The sequence below is a fragment of the Taudactylus pleione genome, unplaced genomic scaffold (genome assembly GCF_031769625.1).
Source record: "Taudactylus pleione unplaced genomic scaffold, aTauple2 ptg001745l, whole genome shotgun sequence".
Lineage (NCBI taxonomy): Eukaryota > Metazoa > Chordata > Amphibia > Anura > Myobatrachidae > Taudactylus > Taudactylus pleione.
Genome location: NW_028286142.1, coordinates 92542 through 113068, shown reverse-complemented (window position 1 = coordinate 113068; position 20527 = coordinate 92542). Strand labels below are relative to the sequence as shown.

General features: G+C 46.5%; 1 protein-coding gene across 1 annotated transcript in view; it reads left to right on the top strand.

The window, feature by feature from the left end:
• The window catches only part of ASAH2 (N-acylsphingosine amidohydrolase 2), a 113043-nt gene extending 94919 nt beyond the window's left edge, over positions 1-18124 (top strand). The window contains exons 17-20 of the mRNA XM_088464661.1: positions 10614-10766; positions 12990-13049; positions 16768-16856; positions 17944-18124. Coding sequence (XP_088320787.1) covers positions 10614-10766; positions 12990-13049; positions 16768-16856; positions 17944-18124 — 483 coding nt within the window. The remainder of the gene's footprint in view (positions 1-10613; positions 10767-12989; positions 13050-16767; positions 16857-17943) is intronic.
• Positions 18125-20527: the final 2403 nt, after the last annotated feature.

The window sequence follows — 20527 nt, the reverse complement described above, 5'->3', positions numbered from 1 at the left end:
TGGAAGACATCACCGGAGCACCGATGACTGCAGACAAGTGCTATTAAGGGAGGGGGGGTCGCAGCGCCCGGGGGGGGGTAGCAGTGGCGGCCGGTCGGCGCATTCGCGGGTACTTTGTCATGGTATTTTTTGCGAAAATACTGTGACTAGTGTGCGGAGGGAATTCGCAGGGACAGAGCCTTCTCGCAAGCTCTGTCCCTGCAAGGGATTTGTAGTAAATCCCTGTGATATTGCCTGAATTCGCAATGCACTCTACAATCTGCATTCAATATGCGGATTGTAGTAAATAGAGCCCTATGTCTGAAAAATGCCAGCTAGGAGCTGATTGGTTGGTTGGTACTTTATTTCTCTCCACTTTATCTCTCTCCAAGGCTTGATACATCTCCCCCTTACAGACTGATATTTATTAGATACTTTTAAGCGTATTATGTTGCAAGTCTTTGTGGTGATGAGTTGCTATCTTTAGATTATTCTAAGCCATGTTTCTTCATGATAAATACAAGTAAAATGGCTATAAAACGTGGCACTCCAGTGCCATATAATTTGACCCCAATATAAAATAAGTCTACTTAATTGTCTCATTCCCTATGTGACCTTGGAAGCATCTGTGTGACCACCACAGTTCTAGGAGGTTCAGGTTCACTGTGTAATGATATCTCTGTACAGCACATATATGCTAATTCCCTACACTAAAGTCTCATAATATCTATATAATAGAAACAGGGCCGCAAAGACATCTATCGGTCCCCAGCACTAGGGGGTGTGGCCAATAATCCTGTTGTGAATACAGGTGCCCCCTGCAGAAGATGTGCCGCACCCCCCAAAGAGATATGGCCATGCCTCTTTGTCAATGTAACCTCCCACTGCCATTTGTGCTAATGTCAGCAGTGAGGGGAGTAGCTATGGGGTAATTTGAAGGAAGTTTCCATGGCAACCCAAGTGGAGCTATAAATAGCACTGAGGTAAGGAGAGAGTGACAGAGGGGGGGGGGTGATTAAATTGTTTGCGCCCACGGCTATTTCTTTTGGGCACTCGACAGAGCAATTCAATTGTTGCTCTTTTCAGGGAGGAATAACCGCAGGGGCACACATTTCTGTTCGCCGCCTTCTGAGGTGGCGGCGATAATAGGCCATCTGTTGCACCAGGGGAGGGACTGATATTACTGTGGGTAAGAAATTGCAGTGTTTCACAAGTATCTATAGGGAGAGATAGTCCAGTACTGACACTCAGGAAGTTATGTGAGGTGTGGAGGACCAAGAGTGACCTATCCGTAAATTGTATTACCATTATATGTTCCTAGCACTCTCAGTAAGGTATCTGACTAACGTGTGGTTTCTGGGCCTGATTCAGACCCGGTCGCTAAGCTGCAAACGCTCGCTAGTGGCAATTATCGCACATCTACGCATGCGCGAACCAGTCACTGTGGCCGAGAATCGTGCGCTCGTAGTACACAGACTGGACGCTACTTCGAGTGACAGACAGGGAAAGGTGCTTGTGAACGGGAGAGTGGATGTGCGAACGCAGGCGTGTCTGAGCATCAAAATGGAGTTTAATGGGTGTGCATAATTAGCAAAGTAGCGTCATTGAACACGTCACTTGGTTGTATTTTAGCTTGAACTGATCGCAGTGCTTGCGGTGGGGTAGGGACTCAAGTGCTGCGTGCAGCCCAGATGGGTCTCGATGTTACCGATTAATCACACACTTCCTGGAGATGACGTGTGCTAAGAGAGAAAGGTGGACAGCTTTATACTCCTGCGTATACTCATTGCCGTCGCCCTCTATTAGAGCAGGAAGTCCACTCGGGCTTGCGGCAGCTAGACCCTACCCCAGGGTCTTGTCGCAAGCCAGATGGTCGCGATTATCGCGACGGTCTCCTGGCCGCTCGCACAAGCTGTGGGTGGTCTCCCACAGCTTAGTGAGCGGCCGGAGAAAGAAAAAAAAGCGCCCACATTCAGAGCGAGGGCCCGTCCGCAAGCAGCGAGCCGTTCTGAATCAGGCACTAAGTCCACTACACATATATATTATAGTATAAAGTTGGGTACACACTTAATGATGTGTACTCAGCACAATGCTGTCCACGGTGGGTCCTGGTGGGGGTGCTGTCATTGGCAAGTGCATACACTTGCCGATGCCAGCAGCGATGGAGAGACAGTGGGGGCCATGCTGCATTAGGTAGCATGGCCCCCGCAGACGATAACGCCTGTCGAACCTGCATGTGGGAGCACGCATCATCAGCGAAATAGCGGGTACACACTGGCCTATGTGGACGATGACATATCGTCTAGTGTGTACCAGGCTTAAGGGTTTTATCAACCCGGCCTGTGGACGCTCCAGATGTGCATCCTGCACAGTATATGTAGCCAATCAGGCGTCCCGAGGATGCCCAGTTAGATCTGCACTTACCAGAGCACCCAGTCACGCACCCTTATGCACAACGTAATGACATCATGAGCGCGACGTCAGGACGTGGCTTGGTCAGTGGGTGGGATCAGCGCAGGGAGCAATCATGCCCTGTTACAGCTCTGAACACCACATGTGTCCTTTGACTGGATTTACTAAATGTCCCTCCATGGTTATGCTATGTTTATTCCCAAAGAACCAGCTTAGCCACCTTTAGTCTGACATACCCCTTCAAGACGTTTCTATGACCACCGCCTTCTTAAATAGAACTGCAACAGCAGCTGGAAGAAACAGTGACCCACAGAGTGTGGGCTGAGCCTTTCATATGTCTTATTATATATTATTGAACACATTCACTGAAACATTCCTTTGTCCTATGCTTTGGAAGCTAGGCAATAACAGAGTTAAGCAATATTTATTTGCAGACAACATATAAAATACACTTTGAGAAGAGTTATTCAAATAACACAGATGCAGACTGGGTAATCAGTCTATGTACCCAATAGACTCCAGAGCAGGTCAAACAGTAAGTACTTTTCTACTTCAGGGTCCATTGGGTATCCACAGGATACCTTGGGTATAGGTGAGGACGTCAGGCATCGGGCAACACAGAGTTAAGTTTTTCATCCTCCCAGGATGCACTGGGGTCCCTCTCCTATACCCCGCCCCCGAGCCTCAGGCACTCAGGGCCTGATTCAGAGCCGCTCGTAAGCGGCTGCTCGTTCGCTCTGAGCGATGTTCGCACATCTGCGCATGCGTATGGGTCATAATGCGCATGCGCCAACCAGTCAGTGCGGTCGGAAAACGTGTGTTCGCAAAAGGGGAAGGTGCTTGAGATCCGAACGCAGGCGTGCCAAAAGGCCAAAACGGGCGTTTTAAAGGTGTGCATAATTAACAAAGCAGCGTCATCGACCACGTCACTTGGTTGTTTCTTAGCCTGAACTGTTCGCATGATTGCGGTAGGAAAATCCAACCACAAGCACTGCGAGCAGTTCAGACGCTTTTCGATGTATTCGATTAATCAAATAAATAGCGGAGATGACGTAACGATGCGAGCGGCCAGGGGGCGTCTTTACAAAATAGCGAGTGCATGTTTCGTTCGCTTGCTCAGACATAGAGGTGTCAACAGACTGCAAAGAGCGAGCACTCAATTTAAATAGCCGGCCCCTTTTTCTGAACGAACGAGCGCAAATAGCTTCCGGCTCTGAATCAGGCCCTTAGTTTTCGTCCGTGCCCGGCTCGGAGTCGGAGCACCTGTAACAGAGGGGGGCTGTTTTGGCCCCTGAAGTTGTTTTTGGCAGCTGTGGCTGCACATCTGAGTGTACAGCATGGACAGTCAGTACTGACGTCCATGTTGTCACTCCTTCACCCCGCTGGTACCAGAATGCCGGTACCGATCCAGGGATGCTGGTGGGTAATTGGGGTCACAGCTAGCGGTGACCCCGGTTACTTGGACTGTGGACAGATGTACGGGGAGCAGGTAAGCGGCGGGGTCCTACGGGGGGTACCCGGCGGGAGAGACCTAAGTCCTCAGGCAGGGGGCTCCATGGGGACTGGCTGCAGCATAGAGACAGGTACTAACCTGCGCTTCTACTACCCACCTGGGACAGCGGGTCGCGGCAGTGCGGACACATCCGGCGTCCTGGGGGTTAAATGCAGGCCAGGGGAGCGGGCCTTCCCTGCACAGCAGCCGGCACCTCCCCCGCTGCGCAACGGCCTCTCCACAGCGGTCTGTGCCTGTGTGTAGCCGCTCCTCCCCCGGGCCCGCCTCCTTCTGCTCCTCAGCGGCCATCTTCTCAAGCTTGGCAAGCGCAGCTTTCATTCTGAAACGGTGGCATCGTGGTCCGGGTCCCCTGCATACCTCTCCTCCGGTGCAAGGTCAGAGTATGCAGCGCTGTTTCCTACCAGACTTTGTGTCTGAGTAGTAGAGCTCAGCACTGATAGTGCAGGGTTTACTTCTGCATTGTATGTGACTTCATGCTAGCGCTGCTGCTTGTACTTTCACTTCCCTATTCTTCATCTGCTTAAGCCCTTGCGGTGCGGTGTTGCAGGGTGTTTATTACCTCACAGAGAACATTATTGTTTTTCTGTGTGGGGAGTCACATACACTCTGTCACTCATCATGTCTGAGAGTGACTTTCCTCTCCTGCTAAAGTGTACTAAATGTAATCTACCATTTTCGGAGGGAGATGGGAATGCTGAGGGAATGTATAGGGCCTGTTATGTGATATCACGCCCTATCTCTGTAACTATGCCTGTGCCTGGGCTTGCCTGGGCTTGTTTTGCTAAGGCACTTACAACCCTTGTGGGCCAGTTAACTCCTCCCCCTGCGTTCCCCCAGATGGGGTTAACGCAGCAGTCGGTGGGTTCATCCCAACTTCAGGGGTTTCCACGGCAGTTAACGATACCCCAGTGTCTCCCACTGTCAGCCCCCCAGGTCTTTCAGCAGCCTGCGTGGGTTAATTCATTGTCCAATATGGTACAGCACCTGACGGACGTATTGCAAGGGGAATCCTCCTTACGGCCACCTAAGCGGTCATTGGTGTCTCAGATGCCTCAGTATGATTAGGATGATGTGTCAATTGATGACAGGGAGATTTTTGACTATTCGGACCAAGAGCCCCCTCGTACAAAGGAGGCGGAGTCCAAATCGAAGGTATATATACCTGGCCTTATATGGGAAGTCCGTACGGTATTGAAGTTGAGGATCCCCCTGTGACTAAATCCAGATACGCCTTCTTTAAGGATGTTAAGGGTGATGCCACTATATTTCCTCTATCTAGTCAGTTAGTGGATCATTTAGAGGAGGCGTGGAAAAATCCGGGTAAGCGGTACCAGCCTCAAAAAAAAAGCGTTGGCTTTTGCATACCCCTTTGCAGATGATTATTTCTCAAAATGGGAAACACCTCCACAGGTTGATTCGCATGTCACACGCTTGGTGAAGAGTGCTACATTGCCCATGCCCTCCATGTCCTTCTTGAAGGATGCTACGGTTCGCAAGGTTGAAATATGCCTGAAATCCATTTATTCCGTTGCTGGGTGGGCTCCAGACCGGCTATGGCCATGTGCTGGATGGAAAGAGCCATGGAGCGCTGGGCTGATAGCTTGGAGGCGTCTGTGGACACTGACTCGTCACCTGAGCAGGTGGAGTTAGTGGGTAATCTCAGAGACTCAGCCACCTACATTAATGAGGCAGCCTTGGATATAGGTCTCCTCACTTCCAGAATCTCTTCGGCAGCAGTGGCGGCTCGCCGCACCTTATGGTTGTGCTCTTGGAAAGCAGACGCAGATTCCAAGAAGGGTTTGGAATGCTTGCCTTTTAATGGACATGTCCTCTTTGGTCCTGATCTGGACAAAATTGTGGCTACTTTGGCAGCAGCTAAGTCTGCGTGCCTGCCATCAGCTATGGTCCCATCAGGGTTGGGTTCATCGTCCTTTCGACCTTACAGAACCCAGGGTAAATCCAGGGTACAGTCCTTTCCGAGACAGGCAGGAGCCAAGAAATCTGCGAAGCCCAAGAAGCAGGCTTGGACTACTAGACGTCCTGCTCCCAAGGCGGACGACAAGCCTTCAGCCTGATGGGACGGGCCTCTCTTTGGGGGACCCCAAAGTGGGAGGCTGACTTCTTCAATTCGCCCAGTGTTGGCGTCTGACCACCTCAGACACTTGGGTAAGAGAAGTAGTCTCTCAGGGGTACGCCCTCTGCTTCTGGCGGAGGCCTCCCAGCCGGTTTTTCACCACAAGTCTTCAGTCCAATCAGGACAAGGCCCTGGAGTTCCGGAAGGTATTACACTCTATGATCCAAGCTGGGGTCATAGTGCCGGTTCCTTTGTCTCAGAGCGGATTGGGGTATTACTCTTTTTCTTTTACGGAAACCCAGTGGGTCCTACCGGCCAATCCTCAACCTCAAATCCCTCAACAAATATTTGAGGGTTCCTCGGTTCAGGATGTAGACCCTGCGTACCATCATTTTGGCGATGGAACCTGGGGATTTCATGGTGTCACTAGATATTCAGGATTCTTACCTGCATATCCTTATTGTCTCAGCGCACCAGCGGTTCCTCAGGTTTGCAGTGGTCAACGACCACTTCCAGTTTTAGGCACTGCCTTTTGGTCTGGCCACAGTGCCTCGAGTGTTTACCAAAGTTATGGCAGTTATGGTAGCTCACCTGCGGATGCATGGGGTTCGCTTGTTACCCTATCTGGACGACCTTCTATTGTTGGCAGAGTCTCCAGAGAAACTTCAGCGCCATCTGCAACTGACAGTCTCTGTGTTGCAGAATCACGGCTGGCTGATAAATTGGAAGAAGTCCTCCCTGGTTCCTTCACAGAGGATTATCCATCTCGGAGCCCTGTTGGACTCCCAACATTAGAGGATCTTTGTGACAGAGTAAAAGATCTCTGCATTGCAGGCAAAAGTACACAATTGCCTGCGGAGTCGCCGGGTGTGTATTCACTTGGCGATGAGGTTACTGGATTCCATGGTGTCAATGTTCGACATGGTGGAGTATGCCCAGTTTCACTCCAGACCTCTGCAGAAGTTGATCTTCTCCAGATGGAATGGGTTTCCCCATCGGATAAAGACACAGACAATGGTGCTTTCCCCAGAGGTTCATCTGTCTCTGGCCTGGTGGCTGCAGACTGCTCACCTATACAAGGGGCACCCATTTTGGATTGTGGACTGGGTCCTTCTAACAACGGACACCAGTCTCCAGGGCTGGGGAGCAGTGTCAGGTCTACACTTCTACCAAGGACGGTGGACGCCAGCAGAATCTGCTCTTCCAATAAACATCTTGGAACTTTGGGCAGTATTCAAAGCTCTCCAGCAAGCAAGACATGTCCTGCATGGAAAACCCGTGCAGGTACAGTCAGACAATGCCACCACGGTGGCCTACATAAACCACCAAGGAGGGACCCACAGCCAGGCGGCTCTGATCGAGGTGTCCCGCATTCTAGCTTGGGCAGAAGGCAATCTCCCTGCAATATCAGCAGTGTTCATACCAGGAGTCCTCAACTGGGAAGTAGATTTTCTCAGCTGTCAAGACGTGCATCCAGGAGAGTAGTCTCTTCACCAGGAAGTGTTTCATCTACTGGAGAACAGGTGGGGCTTTCCAGAGATAGACCTTATGGCCTCCCGACACTACAACAAGCTACCTGTGTACAAGTCAAGAACAAGAGACGCAGGGGCGTGGCCAGGAAAGGCATGGTGTAGAAGGTTAACTCCATAGCTCTCCGGCCCTTATATCTGTAGTCTAACATCCTGAGACTCCCACTAGTGAGTTGACAGTGGTATCTGCTGGGTTACTTACCCCTCCATGTCCTGAAGCTATTCTGAAGTCCCTGAGGCTGACTACTGCTGAGTACTGGGAGCTGTTTGTTCTGCTCTATCAGAACTCCAGTGATGGCCGCCATCTTGGATTTCGATCCTGGCTAATCCTGGCTCCACCACAGACTCTACAGTGTCTCCTGGTTCCAATCATGCTTATATAAGGTGGTGGGAGTCACTGCTGTGGACTGCTGCAATTCTGCTGGCTTGCTATTACTATTAGACACTGGATCATATAGAATCAATGTAATCGACATTGATTAGTTCTGTCTGGTGCTTATATCTGGTGCTTATATCTGCAAGCACCTAATATTCCTGTCCTGAGAATCTCCATGATTACAAAGATCTAATTGGCCGGACTGCAACTGAAAATAGGGAGAATCACCCAGGATCCGCGCTGTCTAATCTGGTTGTCCTTTGGATTTCTGGTCCTGTACAAGGGAAGTTATATGTGTGTCTGAAGATCCTTCTGCCTGCTCTGTCTGTTTTCCTGAGGTGGATGCATTTATGATATTCTTGCTGATATAACTTTCCTGCGATTTCTGACTTTCTCTGCCTTGCTAATATTAGTTGCTGGGCTGTGTAGTAGTTTTGTGCAGTTTTGTGCAGTGGGACATATAAAGCTCACAGTGATATACCGTATCTATATATACACTGCACTGCATATCCTGGTTCATATCTCCTGAAGTCCTGTACTACCATCTGTATATTATGGATCATATCCTCAAAGCTATTACTGATTCTGGAGCAAGGCTGGCGGCTCAAGTGATGAGATTGCAAGAAGATTTATCTTTATGTTATAGTTTGTCCCAAGATGTGGCTCAATGAAATGGAGACTCATGTTCTCATTTTAGAAGGAGGTGATACACCTGTTACTGATTGGCCGATCTCCTTTAAGTCTCAGAAAGTGGCATATTGGATACCCTCTGCTGCACTTGATGGCTGCTCCGATGATGTTGCGTCTCCTCCTTCATTTTCCAATTCTGTAAATCTAAATACACCTGTTCAAATCCGATTTTTGGACTTCTTCACTCCCTGTGCATATATTCAAGTTTGAGGAATCCTCAGTTGTTGGGTACTCTGAATCTACACCAATTCTTGCTAAAATCTGTTCTCCTTTCCTATCTACTTTGATGAAGATTGGGGACTTATTATCAGAGACTTTTCTATTCTATATTTATTCACAAAAGGTTGAGACCTGGCCTGATTAATACTTTAGAATCTACAGTATTGTTTTGTTTCACTATTGAAACTTTATATGTCTGTTTCTCGGCTTGGAGGGAGAGGAGGGGGGAGAAGAAAGGAAATATTTTTCTATTAATGTATAATTAAAGTGGTTGAATTTATATGCCTATATGCCTATTTATATTTATATGCCTGTATAAATCCTGACTTTTTGCTACTTTATATTCTGTGTGGGGTTTATGTTTTAATATTTTCTAATGTGTGGGAGTAACCATATATTGTCTAGGCCAGAGAGCTGGGCCATGCCTATGGTCATTAGTTTTTTGCCTTGGTTTAAAATGTGGCCTTAATATTTTATTTTTATTTTTGTTGCTCATTTTTCGCCCTTAATATTTATGTAAATTTACCATCCAATATTCAAGATTAGGGGGGTTGGGTCTTGTAAGTAGATTAGCATAGTTTAGTGTGGGGGGGTGTTAGGGGATCCAAGTATAAATAGGTTGGGCTAGGCTATACAAGGTGGGGGGTTATTGGGAGGTTTGTTTTGGGTGTATTTGTTTTGTTTCAATACTTTGGCTGTTTTTTGTTTGTGTGAGGGGGTGAGGGGGGTATTTAGTGGTAGGAACCATTGCTAGGGGGGAGGATACTATGGGATCCAGGTATACCTGAGTTGGGGTTAGGTTATACAGGGTGGGGGGTTATAAGAGAGGTTTTGCTTTGGGTGTAATTGTTTAGTTTAGTTTTAGGTATTAGTATTTGAACAGATGTGTATATTTTATTATAATGATCTCTTTGATATTCTGGTATGTGATTTTTATACCTGAGCTGCCTACGGTGAGATATATGTATCATTTAAGGGTGTATTGTATTTCTTTTATCTCCGTATTCATGTGCTCGAATGGCGCCTTTGCGTTCTTTCTGCTATAAAAACTTGCATCAGGAAGTACTTAATATATACTGTTATATATATCTATATACCATATTGTAGTCTTTTGTATTATACTATGTTTATGGTCAACATTTGATATGTTTGTTTTTCATAACTGTCCTATATTCGATGAGTATATTCTTGTATTTTATTTTATTTACTTTTCCTTATTTGTTGTTTATGTATGTCTAAAAATATCAATAAAAACTATTGAATTAAAAAAAAAAAGAACAAGAGACGCAGAGGCACTTCTGGTGGACGCACTGTCGGTCAGGTGGACCTTCCAATTTGCATACCTCTTCCCTCCATTCTCCCTTCTTCCTCGAGTGATACGCAAGTTCAAGCAAGAAGGCGGCACGCTCCTGCTGGTAGCTCCACCGTGGCCCAGACGGTAATGGTACTCAGACCTTTGGAGTCTCTCCGTAGTCACTCCAATGCTATTGCTCACCGTCCGGACCTGTTGTCTCAGGGTCCTTGCCATCACCCGGACCTGGGTCGTCTGTCTTTGACGGCGTGGCTGTTGAGACTGCCCTCTTAAGGTCTAGGGGTTTTTCCAGCTCTGTGGTTAACACCATGTTAGTGGAAGCCTTCGTCTGCAAGAATTTACCATCGAGTATGGCATTCTTTCTTTCAGTGGTATTGCCCTAGAGGCTATGCTCCTCGGGTGTTCCGTATTTCCAGAGTGTTGGCAAAGTAAGGCTGAACAGATGCAATGATAGTAATACCTAACACAGTATAGGGGATTTATAATACTAATAAAGCATTTCTTTTTAGGATACCGTGGATAAACTTCCCAGAGGACCACAGCCCCCATTTTTTAATGAAACACAGCTTTTTACCTTCTTGGGTCCAGTTTTGCCAGATAGGGCTCCTGACAACAAAACCTTTGGAGATGTATTGGTTCAGGTTATGCCACAATACCGAAGGGTAAGTAAGGAAAGAAGGTTTATTACTTACTCGATATTAAAAAAATATTGTGTGCAGCTTGCAGTAGTTAAAAGAAAAGAAAAGAAATAGTGACGCAAATAAACCCCCATTTTCTTTGTCCAACCATATACAGACCTTTTTGCTTAAATCTTGTTCATTTGGGGTCCAAAAATTAGGCCTTAAATCAATATGGGACTTCGCACACACACACACACACACTATTATTTGTCTGAACTGTAAGATACAGTACCAATAATTTCCTAAAATCAACCCTGCCACAGTTGCAGTGGCGGACCCATCTGTAAAAAATATACTTTGGTCTCCCCTCCTCTATCCCATAGGAAAAGGCAGTGGGTGCCTGGGAGGCTGTGGGTGACAGTGGGAGAGGCAGTGGCAGAAGAGGTCATAGGGTGGCAGGGAGAGGCAGTGGATGACATCGGGATAGGCAGTGGGTGACAGCAAAAGGCAGTGGCAATGGTTGGCAGGGAGAGACTATGGGTGCCTGGGGAGGCAGACGGCGACAGAGAGGTAGTGGGTGCCAGAGAAAGGAAGTGGGTGTCGGGTAGAGGCAGTGGGTGGCAGATTGTGACAGGGAGAGGCTATGGGTGACAGAGAGAGGCAGTGGGTGACAGCTGGTGAAGTCTGGTTTGCTTACACACAACTGAACTCTATTTCAGTGGAAATTGACCTGCATCTCTCCATAAAGGGTTGGGTACGATGCCGGCTTTCAGGATCCCAGTGGTCAGATTCCAGACGCTGGCAAACCGACACGGTTAAAATACTGACACTTTGTCGGTCCGTATGCTAACCTTACTCCTCTCCCTCTTACTCCTCTAACCTCCCCCCTAGTGCCTAACTCTAACCTCTCCCATCCCGTACCCTAAACCTAACCCTCCCTCTTAGTGCCTAATCCTAACCCTCCCCCTAGTGCCTAACCCTAACCCTCCCCCTAGCCCCGGTACTTGCATTCGGGATAATGGCGGTCAAAATGTCGGCGCTGGCATTCTGACTAGTGTCGGGATTCTAGCTTCGCCATTCTTACTGCCAGGATCCCCACCATAAAGCCTGAGGCCAACTAGGGCACTTAGTCCTTTCCCTGGCAGGACCCCTGTAACAGTCACAACCAATGTACCTACTACCACGGGTTGCACTCCCTTCCCCCGGACAGTCACAAGCACACACAACCCCCTTGTCACATCCACAACTGCGCCTGGCACTTACGGAGAGTAGGAGCTGCCTCTTCCTCAGCACCAGAGTAGTGTGTGGTAATCCTCTTGATAGCCGGCAGCAGTGTAACCCCCTCCCAGCAGCAGCGTTGCCCCCCTGATCTGATGTTCACATGGATGGTGTAATGTGGGGAGAGACACAGGCGCAGTCCCCACACCTGGGTGCAGCACACACTGTTACTCCCGTGCAGGGCTGGGGAAATCCTCTAAATGGTTGAGCCCAGTGGAAAACTCATGGCTGGTCTAGGAAGCCGACAGCAGTGGGCCACTTAGTCCCCAGGGGCTCCCAGTGCACCGCACCGGCTGCCAGGTATGTGCAGTCAGGGTAGGCAGTGGAGGTCATACTCCTGAGATTTGATATATAAAAATTATTTGAATAATACAAAGAGGATATTATTTACTTATAAACATCTTCTTTGTTTATTGTACTCATTTTTATAGTTAACACTCACCAGCTTTGTGGAGCTCCCTGGGACTGTAGAAAGACGAGAGATGAGGCAGCAACAGCTCAGCCTCACTTCTGTATAGTCAGACACTGACAGAGCTGGGGGCGGGGCCACACCACAGCAGTAAGCTGCACAAGAAGAGAGCTAATAGATGCATGCCTCTGAGTATGGGAGGCGTGTTATGAGCACTGATGGACACCTTGGATGTGTCATGTGACCAGGAAGTGCACTGCAGTGTTTAGAGATCAGAGCTCAGTCAGCAGCAGCATGAGCAGACACATTGATGCAGTTAGGAGGATCAATAGACACTGAAACTTAGTGTAGTGAGGGGTGAGAGGCTCCCAGCACTCAGATCCATCTCAATGTGTGCCTCCCCAGCCAATGATCTAACCGCACATCATTGCCGGCTACACATCTGGTAGTTCCACCCCTGACACTCTGTGCTATTGTGCAATTGTGCAACATTGATTTCACTTGTCTCCTCATTGTAACTCACAGGCACAATAACTACATTCCACAAATTAACTATTTTTATATGATAATATTCAAAGGGCGAAGTAGCTTCAGTAACCTTTGTTGCTGGGAACCCCAGAAGTTCTGTGAAATACATGGTGAGTACAGCATCTAAGTTCCTCCTTTTGTATCTGTGATATGGGGGAATATGTGTCAAACTTTCTATAGAGTGGAAAAGTGACAAATGAAGAAGTTCCACATGGCAACAAATCAGCTGCTAGGTAATACTCATCAAGTATATTCTATAAAATGATAGGTAGAAGCTGATTGGTTGCTATGAGCAACTTCTCCACTTGTTCACTTATGCACTCTTTACAAAGTTTGAAGTATTTTCCCCATGGTTTTTATGGACAAAAGTAATTTGCTCATATTTTTGTGTGACTGCACCACACCTTTTATGATGGCATCTCCGAGGAGGCAACATTTTGCATGTTCTGATGAGCAGTACTAAGCAGGCCAGGCTGTTCATAACAGGGGTATAAATACAGGAGACAATGGAAAGCGGTTTCCTCTGGGCGCTAGCCCTATAAAGGGCACACTGACCTCCTCCATTGTTCCAGGTTTTGCTTTAAGTGACCCTGAGCAGGAATAAGCAGGGAGCTCCCTGCTTATTCCTGGAGTCCAGTCGCTAAGGATGGATATCCAGCCAGGAAACCACACCAATACAGAAAAGGGGCAGGGCAGGGCAGAGCCTGAAGTGCATGCCTCCCCTCCTCTTTTGCTGGTTTTTCATACACCTGGGACCTGCTTCCTCTGCTGTTGCTGTGGGAGCAGCAAATAGCATGAACGGAAGACCTTGATCAGCAACAGGTGGTGTTTGTGTGCTTTTGTGAGGGCAGTTAATTGTGGTTGAGCGTGAATCTGGGTGCTGCTTCTGAGGTGTTGGCACGTCAGTGAATACATGGAGAGAGAGTGTGGCAGTGAAGGCAGGGGGAGGAGAGTGTGTGGCCTGGTTGTTGGAAGTGAATGTGGAGGGGGGACTGTGTGTGTCTGGGTGCTGCTGGTAGTGAAAACAGGTTAGAGAGTGTGAGTGTAGGTGCTGTTGGGGAATTCGTAGTGAATATATAGGGGAGGATGTGCCTGGGTGTTACTGGGGTGTTGACCGTGAATGCAGGGGGAGGAGAGTGTGTGTCTGGGTGCTGCTGGCTTGTTGGAAGTGAATGCAGAGGTGGGAAAGTGTGATTCTGGGTGCTGCTCAGGTGTTGGAAGTGAAAACAGGGGAGAGGATGAGTCTGGGTGCTGCTGGGGTGTTAGTAGTGAATGCAGGGTGGAGGAAGTGTGTCTGGTTGGTACTGAGATGTTGGCAGTTAATGCATTGGGAGGAGAATGTGTGTCTGGGTGCTGCCAGTGAATGTAGGGGATGAGGGTGTGTGTTTGGATGATGCTGGGGTGTTGGAAGTGATTGTGGAGGAGGGAGGGGGTGAGAGTTTGTGTCTGGGTGCTGCTGGGGTTTTGGCAGTGAAAGCAGGGGAGTAAGTGTGAGTCAGGGTGCTGCTGAGTTATTGGAAGTGAATGTGGAGGGGGAGGGTATGCACCTGAGCGCTTCTGGGGTATTGGCAGTGAATACAGGGGGAGGAGAGTGTGTCTGGGTGCTGCTGGGGTGTCGGCAGTGAATGCAGGGGGAGGAGAGTGTGTCACTGGGTGCTGCTGTGGTGTTGGCAGTTAATGCAGAGGTGGAGAGTGTATGTGTGTGTGTGTTTGTCTGGGTGCTGCTAGGGTGTTGGCAGTGAATGCAGGGGGGAGAGTGTGTCTGGGTGCTTCTAGGTGGTCAGTGAATGCCAGGGGGATTGTGTATGCCTGGGTTCTGCAAGGGAGTAAGAAGTGAATGCAGGAGGGGGTGAGAGTGTGTCTGGGATGCTGCTGGGGTGTTTGAAGTGAATGCAGAGGGAGGAGAGTGTGTGACTGGGTGCTACTGGGTTGTTGTTAGTGAATGTGGTTTAGCGAGAGTGTGTGTGTGAGTTCTGCTGGGACTGGGCTTTTGGCAGCGAATGCAAGTGTGTACATGTGTGTCGGGGGGAGGGGGAAGGGGGGGCACCAACAACTAACTCACCTCCAGAACTTACAACCCTGGTTCAAAACGTTATGGGAGGTGGGAGTGCTTTTTGTGATGTTAACTGTAAAATGTGTTGTGCTGATGCATATTCTCTGTATTATAAATGAACTGCAATGACTACACTTTATAAATGATTTGAGCTTCTGCTACCTGTTATCCATTTTAGTCTTATTTAGTAGCATGTTCTCATAAGAGAGAAGTATAATATTGTTTGCACAGGATTGTAATATTATTTGATATGGTATGGAACATCTAACGGAAACTGAGAATAAACCCTTAGCAATGGGTAAATATTAACCCCAATGATGGTGCTCACTTTGCACAATAGGTATTTTAGAGGCAACAAAGAATAGTACAATAGTATGAGACACAAACATGTGGTGCACACTGATGTCCCAATAGTATCATGTCCGTTGGTATTTAATTTACCTGATGGAGATGAACTTGTTTTGTGTACTTTGTTTCTTTCAATGCGAGTTTCATGCCCGTCCCCTTTTCTCTCTCTCTCTTCCCATGGTTTTGCTGTTTATTACTAATATTTGCATGTGATTACATTTCTTTTTGTCTGATATTCTGCTAAAAGGCTGTTGTTGCACTGTGGATTCCACCTATATGACTGTTATTTGGACTTTTAAAATGTTTTCTACAAAATAAAATGATAATTAATTCACCTCTGTTTTCATAATCCTAGTATATTTATACATTGATTTGATTAATGTTACTTCAATATTACTAAACAGTTTAAGACAGAGAATGATGAAAGTACAGTATGATTGCAAAAAAAACCAATATTCTGCTTATGATCTCATCATAAACAAAGTCTACTTTTTATTGTATTGTCCTGAGTTACTGTTTTTCTTGTCAATAGTTAGGATCCAGGTTGTAAGTGGTGCTGTTTGTATCTATGGGACAGAAACAATAAGTCAGTGGGATATCCTTACTGACCAGTGGGCTATTACAGCTGCTGATGATCAGCGCTTTGACCAATAACTAAGGCCCTCATTCAGAGCCGTACGCTCTGAGCAGAGCGCACGCTCTGAATGAGGGCCGCCCTCCATAAAAATGGAGCGTCCTCCTGGACGCTCGTATAGCTGTGGGTCACCACCCACAGCCTATACGAGCGTGCAGTTTGATGGCCGCGATGGTCGTGACCATCGCGACCATCGAAACTGCGAGCCGGAGCCTGCGGTTGAGGTTTTCAACCGCAAGCTCCGGAGTGATTTTGACTCTATCAGAGCCAAAATCACTCCCACTGACATCACTAGTGATGTCAGTGGGGCCGGTTTCTGACGGGAGGCGTTCCCTTAGGGCACGCCCACCAAAGGGGGCGTGCTGTCAATCAACATCGACAGCACGCCCCCTTTGATCAGACACAACGAGCGAAGGAAAGTCCTTCGCTCGTTGCGTCTGGTGCATGCGCACGACGGAGCTCCCTCCGTCTAGCGCATGCTCAGTGCAGAACATCGACCCACTTGCGAGCAGACAGCCGCTCGCGAGTGGGTCTGAATCAGGGCCTAAGTGTTAAAACAGTCCTGCTTAGCTTATATCTATTGCCATTTTATATCCATCGGTCCAAACTGATGATTGGCGGCTTTCCCCTGGTTAGTATATATACCCCATAGTCCTATAAGCTATGATTCAGGAGGTATTACACCTTAATTTAAAGTGAAAAAAACGTCACCATCGATTTTAAGAGACAAAAAGAGATTTATATACTTACTTAAATATCATTCCAAACCTAATTTTTGGAATTTATGTTTCAGGCTAATGAGACTTACTTAAAAGTAGAAAAGCATGACAATGTAACGGGGACATGGCACACGGTACATAACGATGCCTCCTGGGAGACGAGGTGAGTAGTATAAATGTTATATGTAAGTGGATCTCATGTAAAATGGAAATCTATAGAAGGTGTAGTCAGATTTCCTGCACTTTGCAGTTATGTTTTTGCATTCCACGCCGCACCTGCAGGCCAGCTACGTATCTGTGGATACACGCTCTTAGCTGAAGCAAGTCACTGTTGCCATATTTCTCTCTGATCCGTGTATGTACCCTGTGCTGGCAGCTGAACTCACCGGAAAGGGTATTTAAGGTGTGCTGGTAACACCTGGGTCGGGAATTGGTGGCTGTGTTCAGCCCATGTGCAGTCAGCAATCACTTTCTGTGGTGCATGCGCAGTTTACAGAACACTCTAAGGGCCTGATTCAGACCCGGTCGCAAGCGCTGAGCGCTCGCAACCGGGTCGATGGTGGCCCACAGCGTATGCGCACGACGGAGCTGGCTCCGTCGTGCGCATGCGCGAGATCCGGCTAGCGTCGGGCAATCCGTCGCTCCAGGTCTCGCACCAAAGGGGGTGAGCTGTCGATGTTGAGAGACAGCTCGCCCCCTTTGGTGGGTGGGCCGGGGGCGTGCCCTGCAAAAATGGAGGCGTTCCCATGTGAACGCCTTCCGTTTGGGGGCGGCCCCACTGACATCACGAGTGATGTCAGTGGAGAGATTCCGGCTCTGTTAGAGCCGAAATCTCTCTGGGGCTTGCTGCCACGAGACCCTACCACAAGGGTCTCGTCGCAAGCCCGATGGTCGCGATGGTCTTGATCATCATCATGGCCGCTCGCTATAGCTGTGGGTGGTCACCCACAGCTATGCGAGCGGCCAGGAAGCCGCACAAAACAAAGAAAAAACGCCCTGATTCAGAGCGAGCGCTCTTTCAGAGCGTCCGGCTCTGAATCAGGGTCACAGACCCATACGCATTTCCACTTGAGCCTGTCTCTGAATCAGGCCTTGTATGTCTGTTTGATTATGGCAGATGGACCTCCTCTGAAATTAAATCCTCATTCACAGTCTGAGAACTACGACAGGGAGGATTCATTCTGCTATTTATGATCTAAAATCCTGCCACTTATTTTTTATAAATTTAAATTGATCTTATTGTTCTTTAGATATTACTGGCATAAGGGCACAGGATCTCAAAGCAATGCCACAATTGAGTGGCACATACCCGAGTCAGCTGAATCTGGAACCTACAGGATCGGTCACTTTGGACACCGTAAGCAGTCCCTCATCCCTGCCATAATAGTGCCCTATGAAGGGATTTCAAATCCGTTTCAGATCACTAACTGATCAAACAACTCTATGCTTACAAAATAGTTGCATTAAGTGAATGATTCAGAAGACATGAATAGTCCTGTGACAAACATTTGCCATTGACTACGTGAATTTACAACTGTCTCTTATGAATCTGTAAAATAAATATTATTGTATGTCTTTTACTAATTATTTCTTTATGAATGTAACATTCTGATATTGTCATTAAAATAATCAAAACATTGCCTTGTGTTATTTATTTATTAACAGTTACTTATATAGCAAAACATATTCCGTTGCGCTTCACTATTGGAAACATTAAAAGAACAAAACTGGGCAATAACAGTTGACATAGAGGTAAGAAGGCTCAGCTCGCAGGCTTACAATCTATTATAGTGTTATGTATAATCCCGATACTATCAGATATTTGTTTCTACAGGTTGAGTCTCCCATATCCAAAATTCTTGGGACCAGGTGTATTTTGGATATGGGAATATTCCGTATTTTAGAATATTTGCATATCATAATGAGATATCTTGGGAATGGGACCCAAATCTAAACACATAATGCATTTATGTTCTATATACACCTTATACACACAGCCTGCAGGTCATTTTATACAATATTTTTAATAATTTTGTGCATCAAAAAGTTTGTGTACATACATGAAATTTATTTATGTTTCACAAACACCTTATACACACAGCCTGAAGGTTATTTTATACTGTATTTTAATAATTTTGTGCTTTAAACAAAGTTTGTGTACATTGCACCATCAGAAGCAAAGGTTTCACTTTCTCAGTCATGCTAAAAATATTCCGTATTTCAGAATATTTGGATATGGGAGACTCAACCTGTATATTGTCATATTGACAAAGAGACATAAACTCAGGGCAGATATCTTGTGACGTTCTAACTTGTCTACAGCGCTGAACACACAACTCGTTGTTGCCCGATACCCTATTGTTTTCCAGCAATGTTGGAAGAAGTAATTGAGAAATCTATACAAGGGCTGCCTGTTGAGACTGATGAAAAGCTACAATTAAAGATAGACAAAATGTAAAGATAAATGAATGTACAATATTTTGTATTCAAGAACTTTACACCATCTGTGGGAATTGTGTGTGTGTGTCACAAATAGTGCATTACATGAGATAAACAAAAGAACTTGTGACATATGCATATGCGCGTATCCAAAAGGCAAAATATTTTGTGATCTTCATAGAAAATCTTGCTTCTATTATTTGATTAATGGGATATGTAGAAGAAATTCATTTAAAAGCATTATAAATGTAGTCTTTGATGTCCCATTTTTATTCACCATGATGGAACCTCATCTGTTTCTTTAGAATCTTTATGTTGTTTGATTTAACTTGAACCGAGTTTTATCAGTACATTTATAAAATTCTATTCAATATATATTTGTTTTGCTAGTGACCTAGTTTCTGGCTCATCTGTCATGTACATAAGTTGAATTATGTGTTCAGGTAAATAAATAAAACCATGTGTGTGTCTTGGTTTTATTAAGTGGTTTACCGCTGGTAGAGATACTTGCATTTTTTAATATACTAAATTACTATATTTGAAAGTCAACTCACCAATAAGTGCCGACGCTTTTCAGGAGATTTGACCTTCAAATTTAAAGCTGCACTAGTACTAAGTGCAAAACATGTAAAGTTACTGCTTGGTAACACTACACTCAGCAGAGCATCTGCACAGAATACATACAGATCCATTCATTAGCAGACAGTTGGACGGATGGTATTCTATGAAAAACTGACTAAAATGGAAACAGCCTTAAACATGTTTTTCATGGAAAGTGTTATGCTATATTCTCATAAAATGACATACATATGTATACAACTATTATGTTATAAGAATCTGCTCCCATTATTTGAGTATTTGAATAACATTTTTAGACAATACATACACCACAAAAATGCAGACCTGCACTGCCTCTTTATTTGTGCAAGAACACAAATGTTTCCACCAGGCACACTTTTTTGATCATTGGAATTGCCCCTGGAAAATTAACTTATAGTTATATCTGAAGGTCCCCATTTCTTAGTCTAATGGGCTGGCAGAAGGCCTCCATTTGATTGGGCTGGCAGAATGCCTCCATCTGATTGGGCTGGAAGAAAGCCTCCATCTGATTGAGCTGGCAGAAGGCCCCCACTTCTTAGTCTGATGGGCTGGCAGAAGGCCTCCATCTGAATGGGCTGATAGAAGGCCTCCATCTGATTGGGCTGGCAGAAGGCCTCCATCTGATTGGGCTAGCAGAAGGCCCCCATTTCTTAGTCTGATAGACTGGCAAAAGGTCGACATGGGTTTAGGTCGACAGGTACAAAAGGCTGGCAGGTACAACATGTTAACAATGGAATGGTCGACACAAAAATAGTTGTCGCTTTTTTGTTGTTGATTAGGGCTAGGCACTTACCG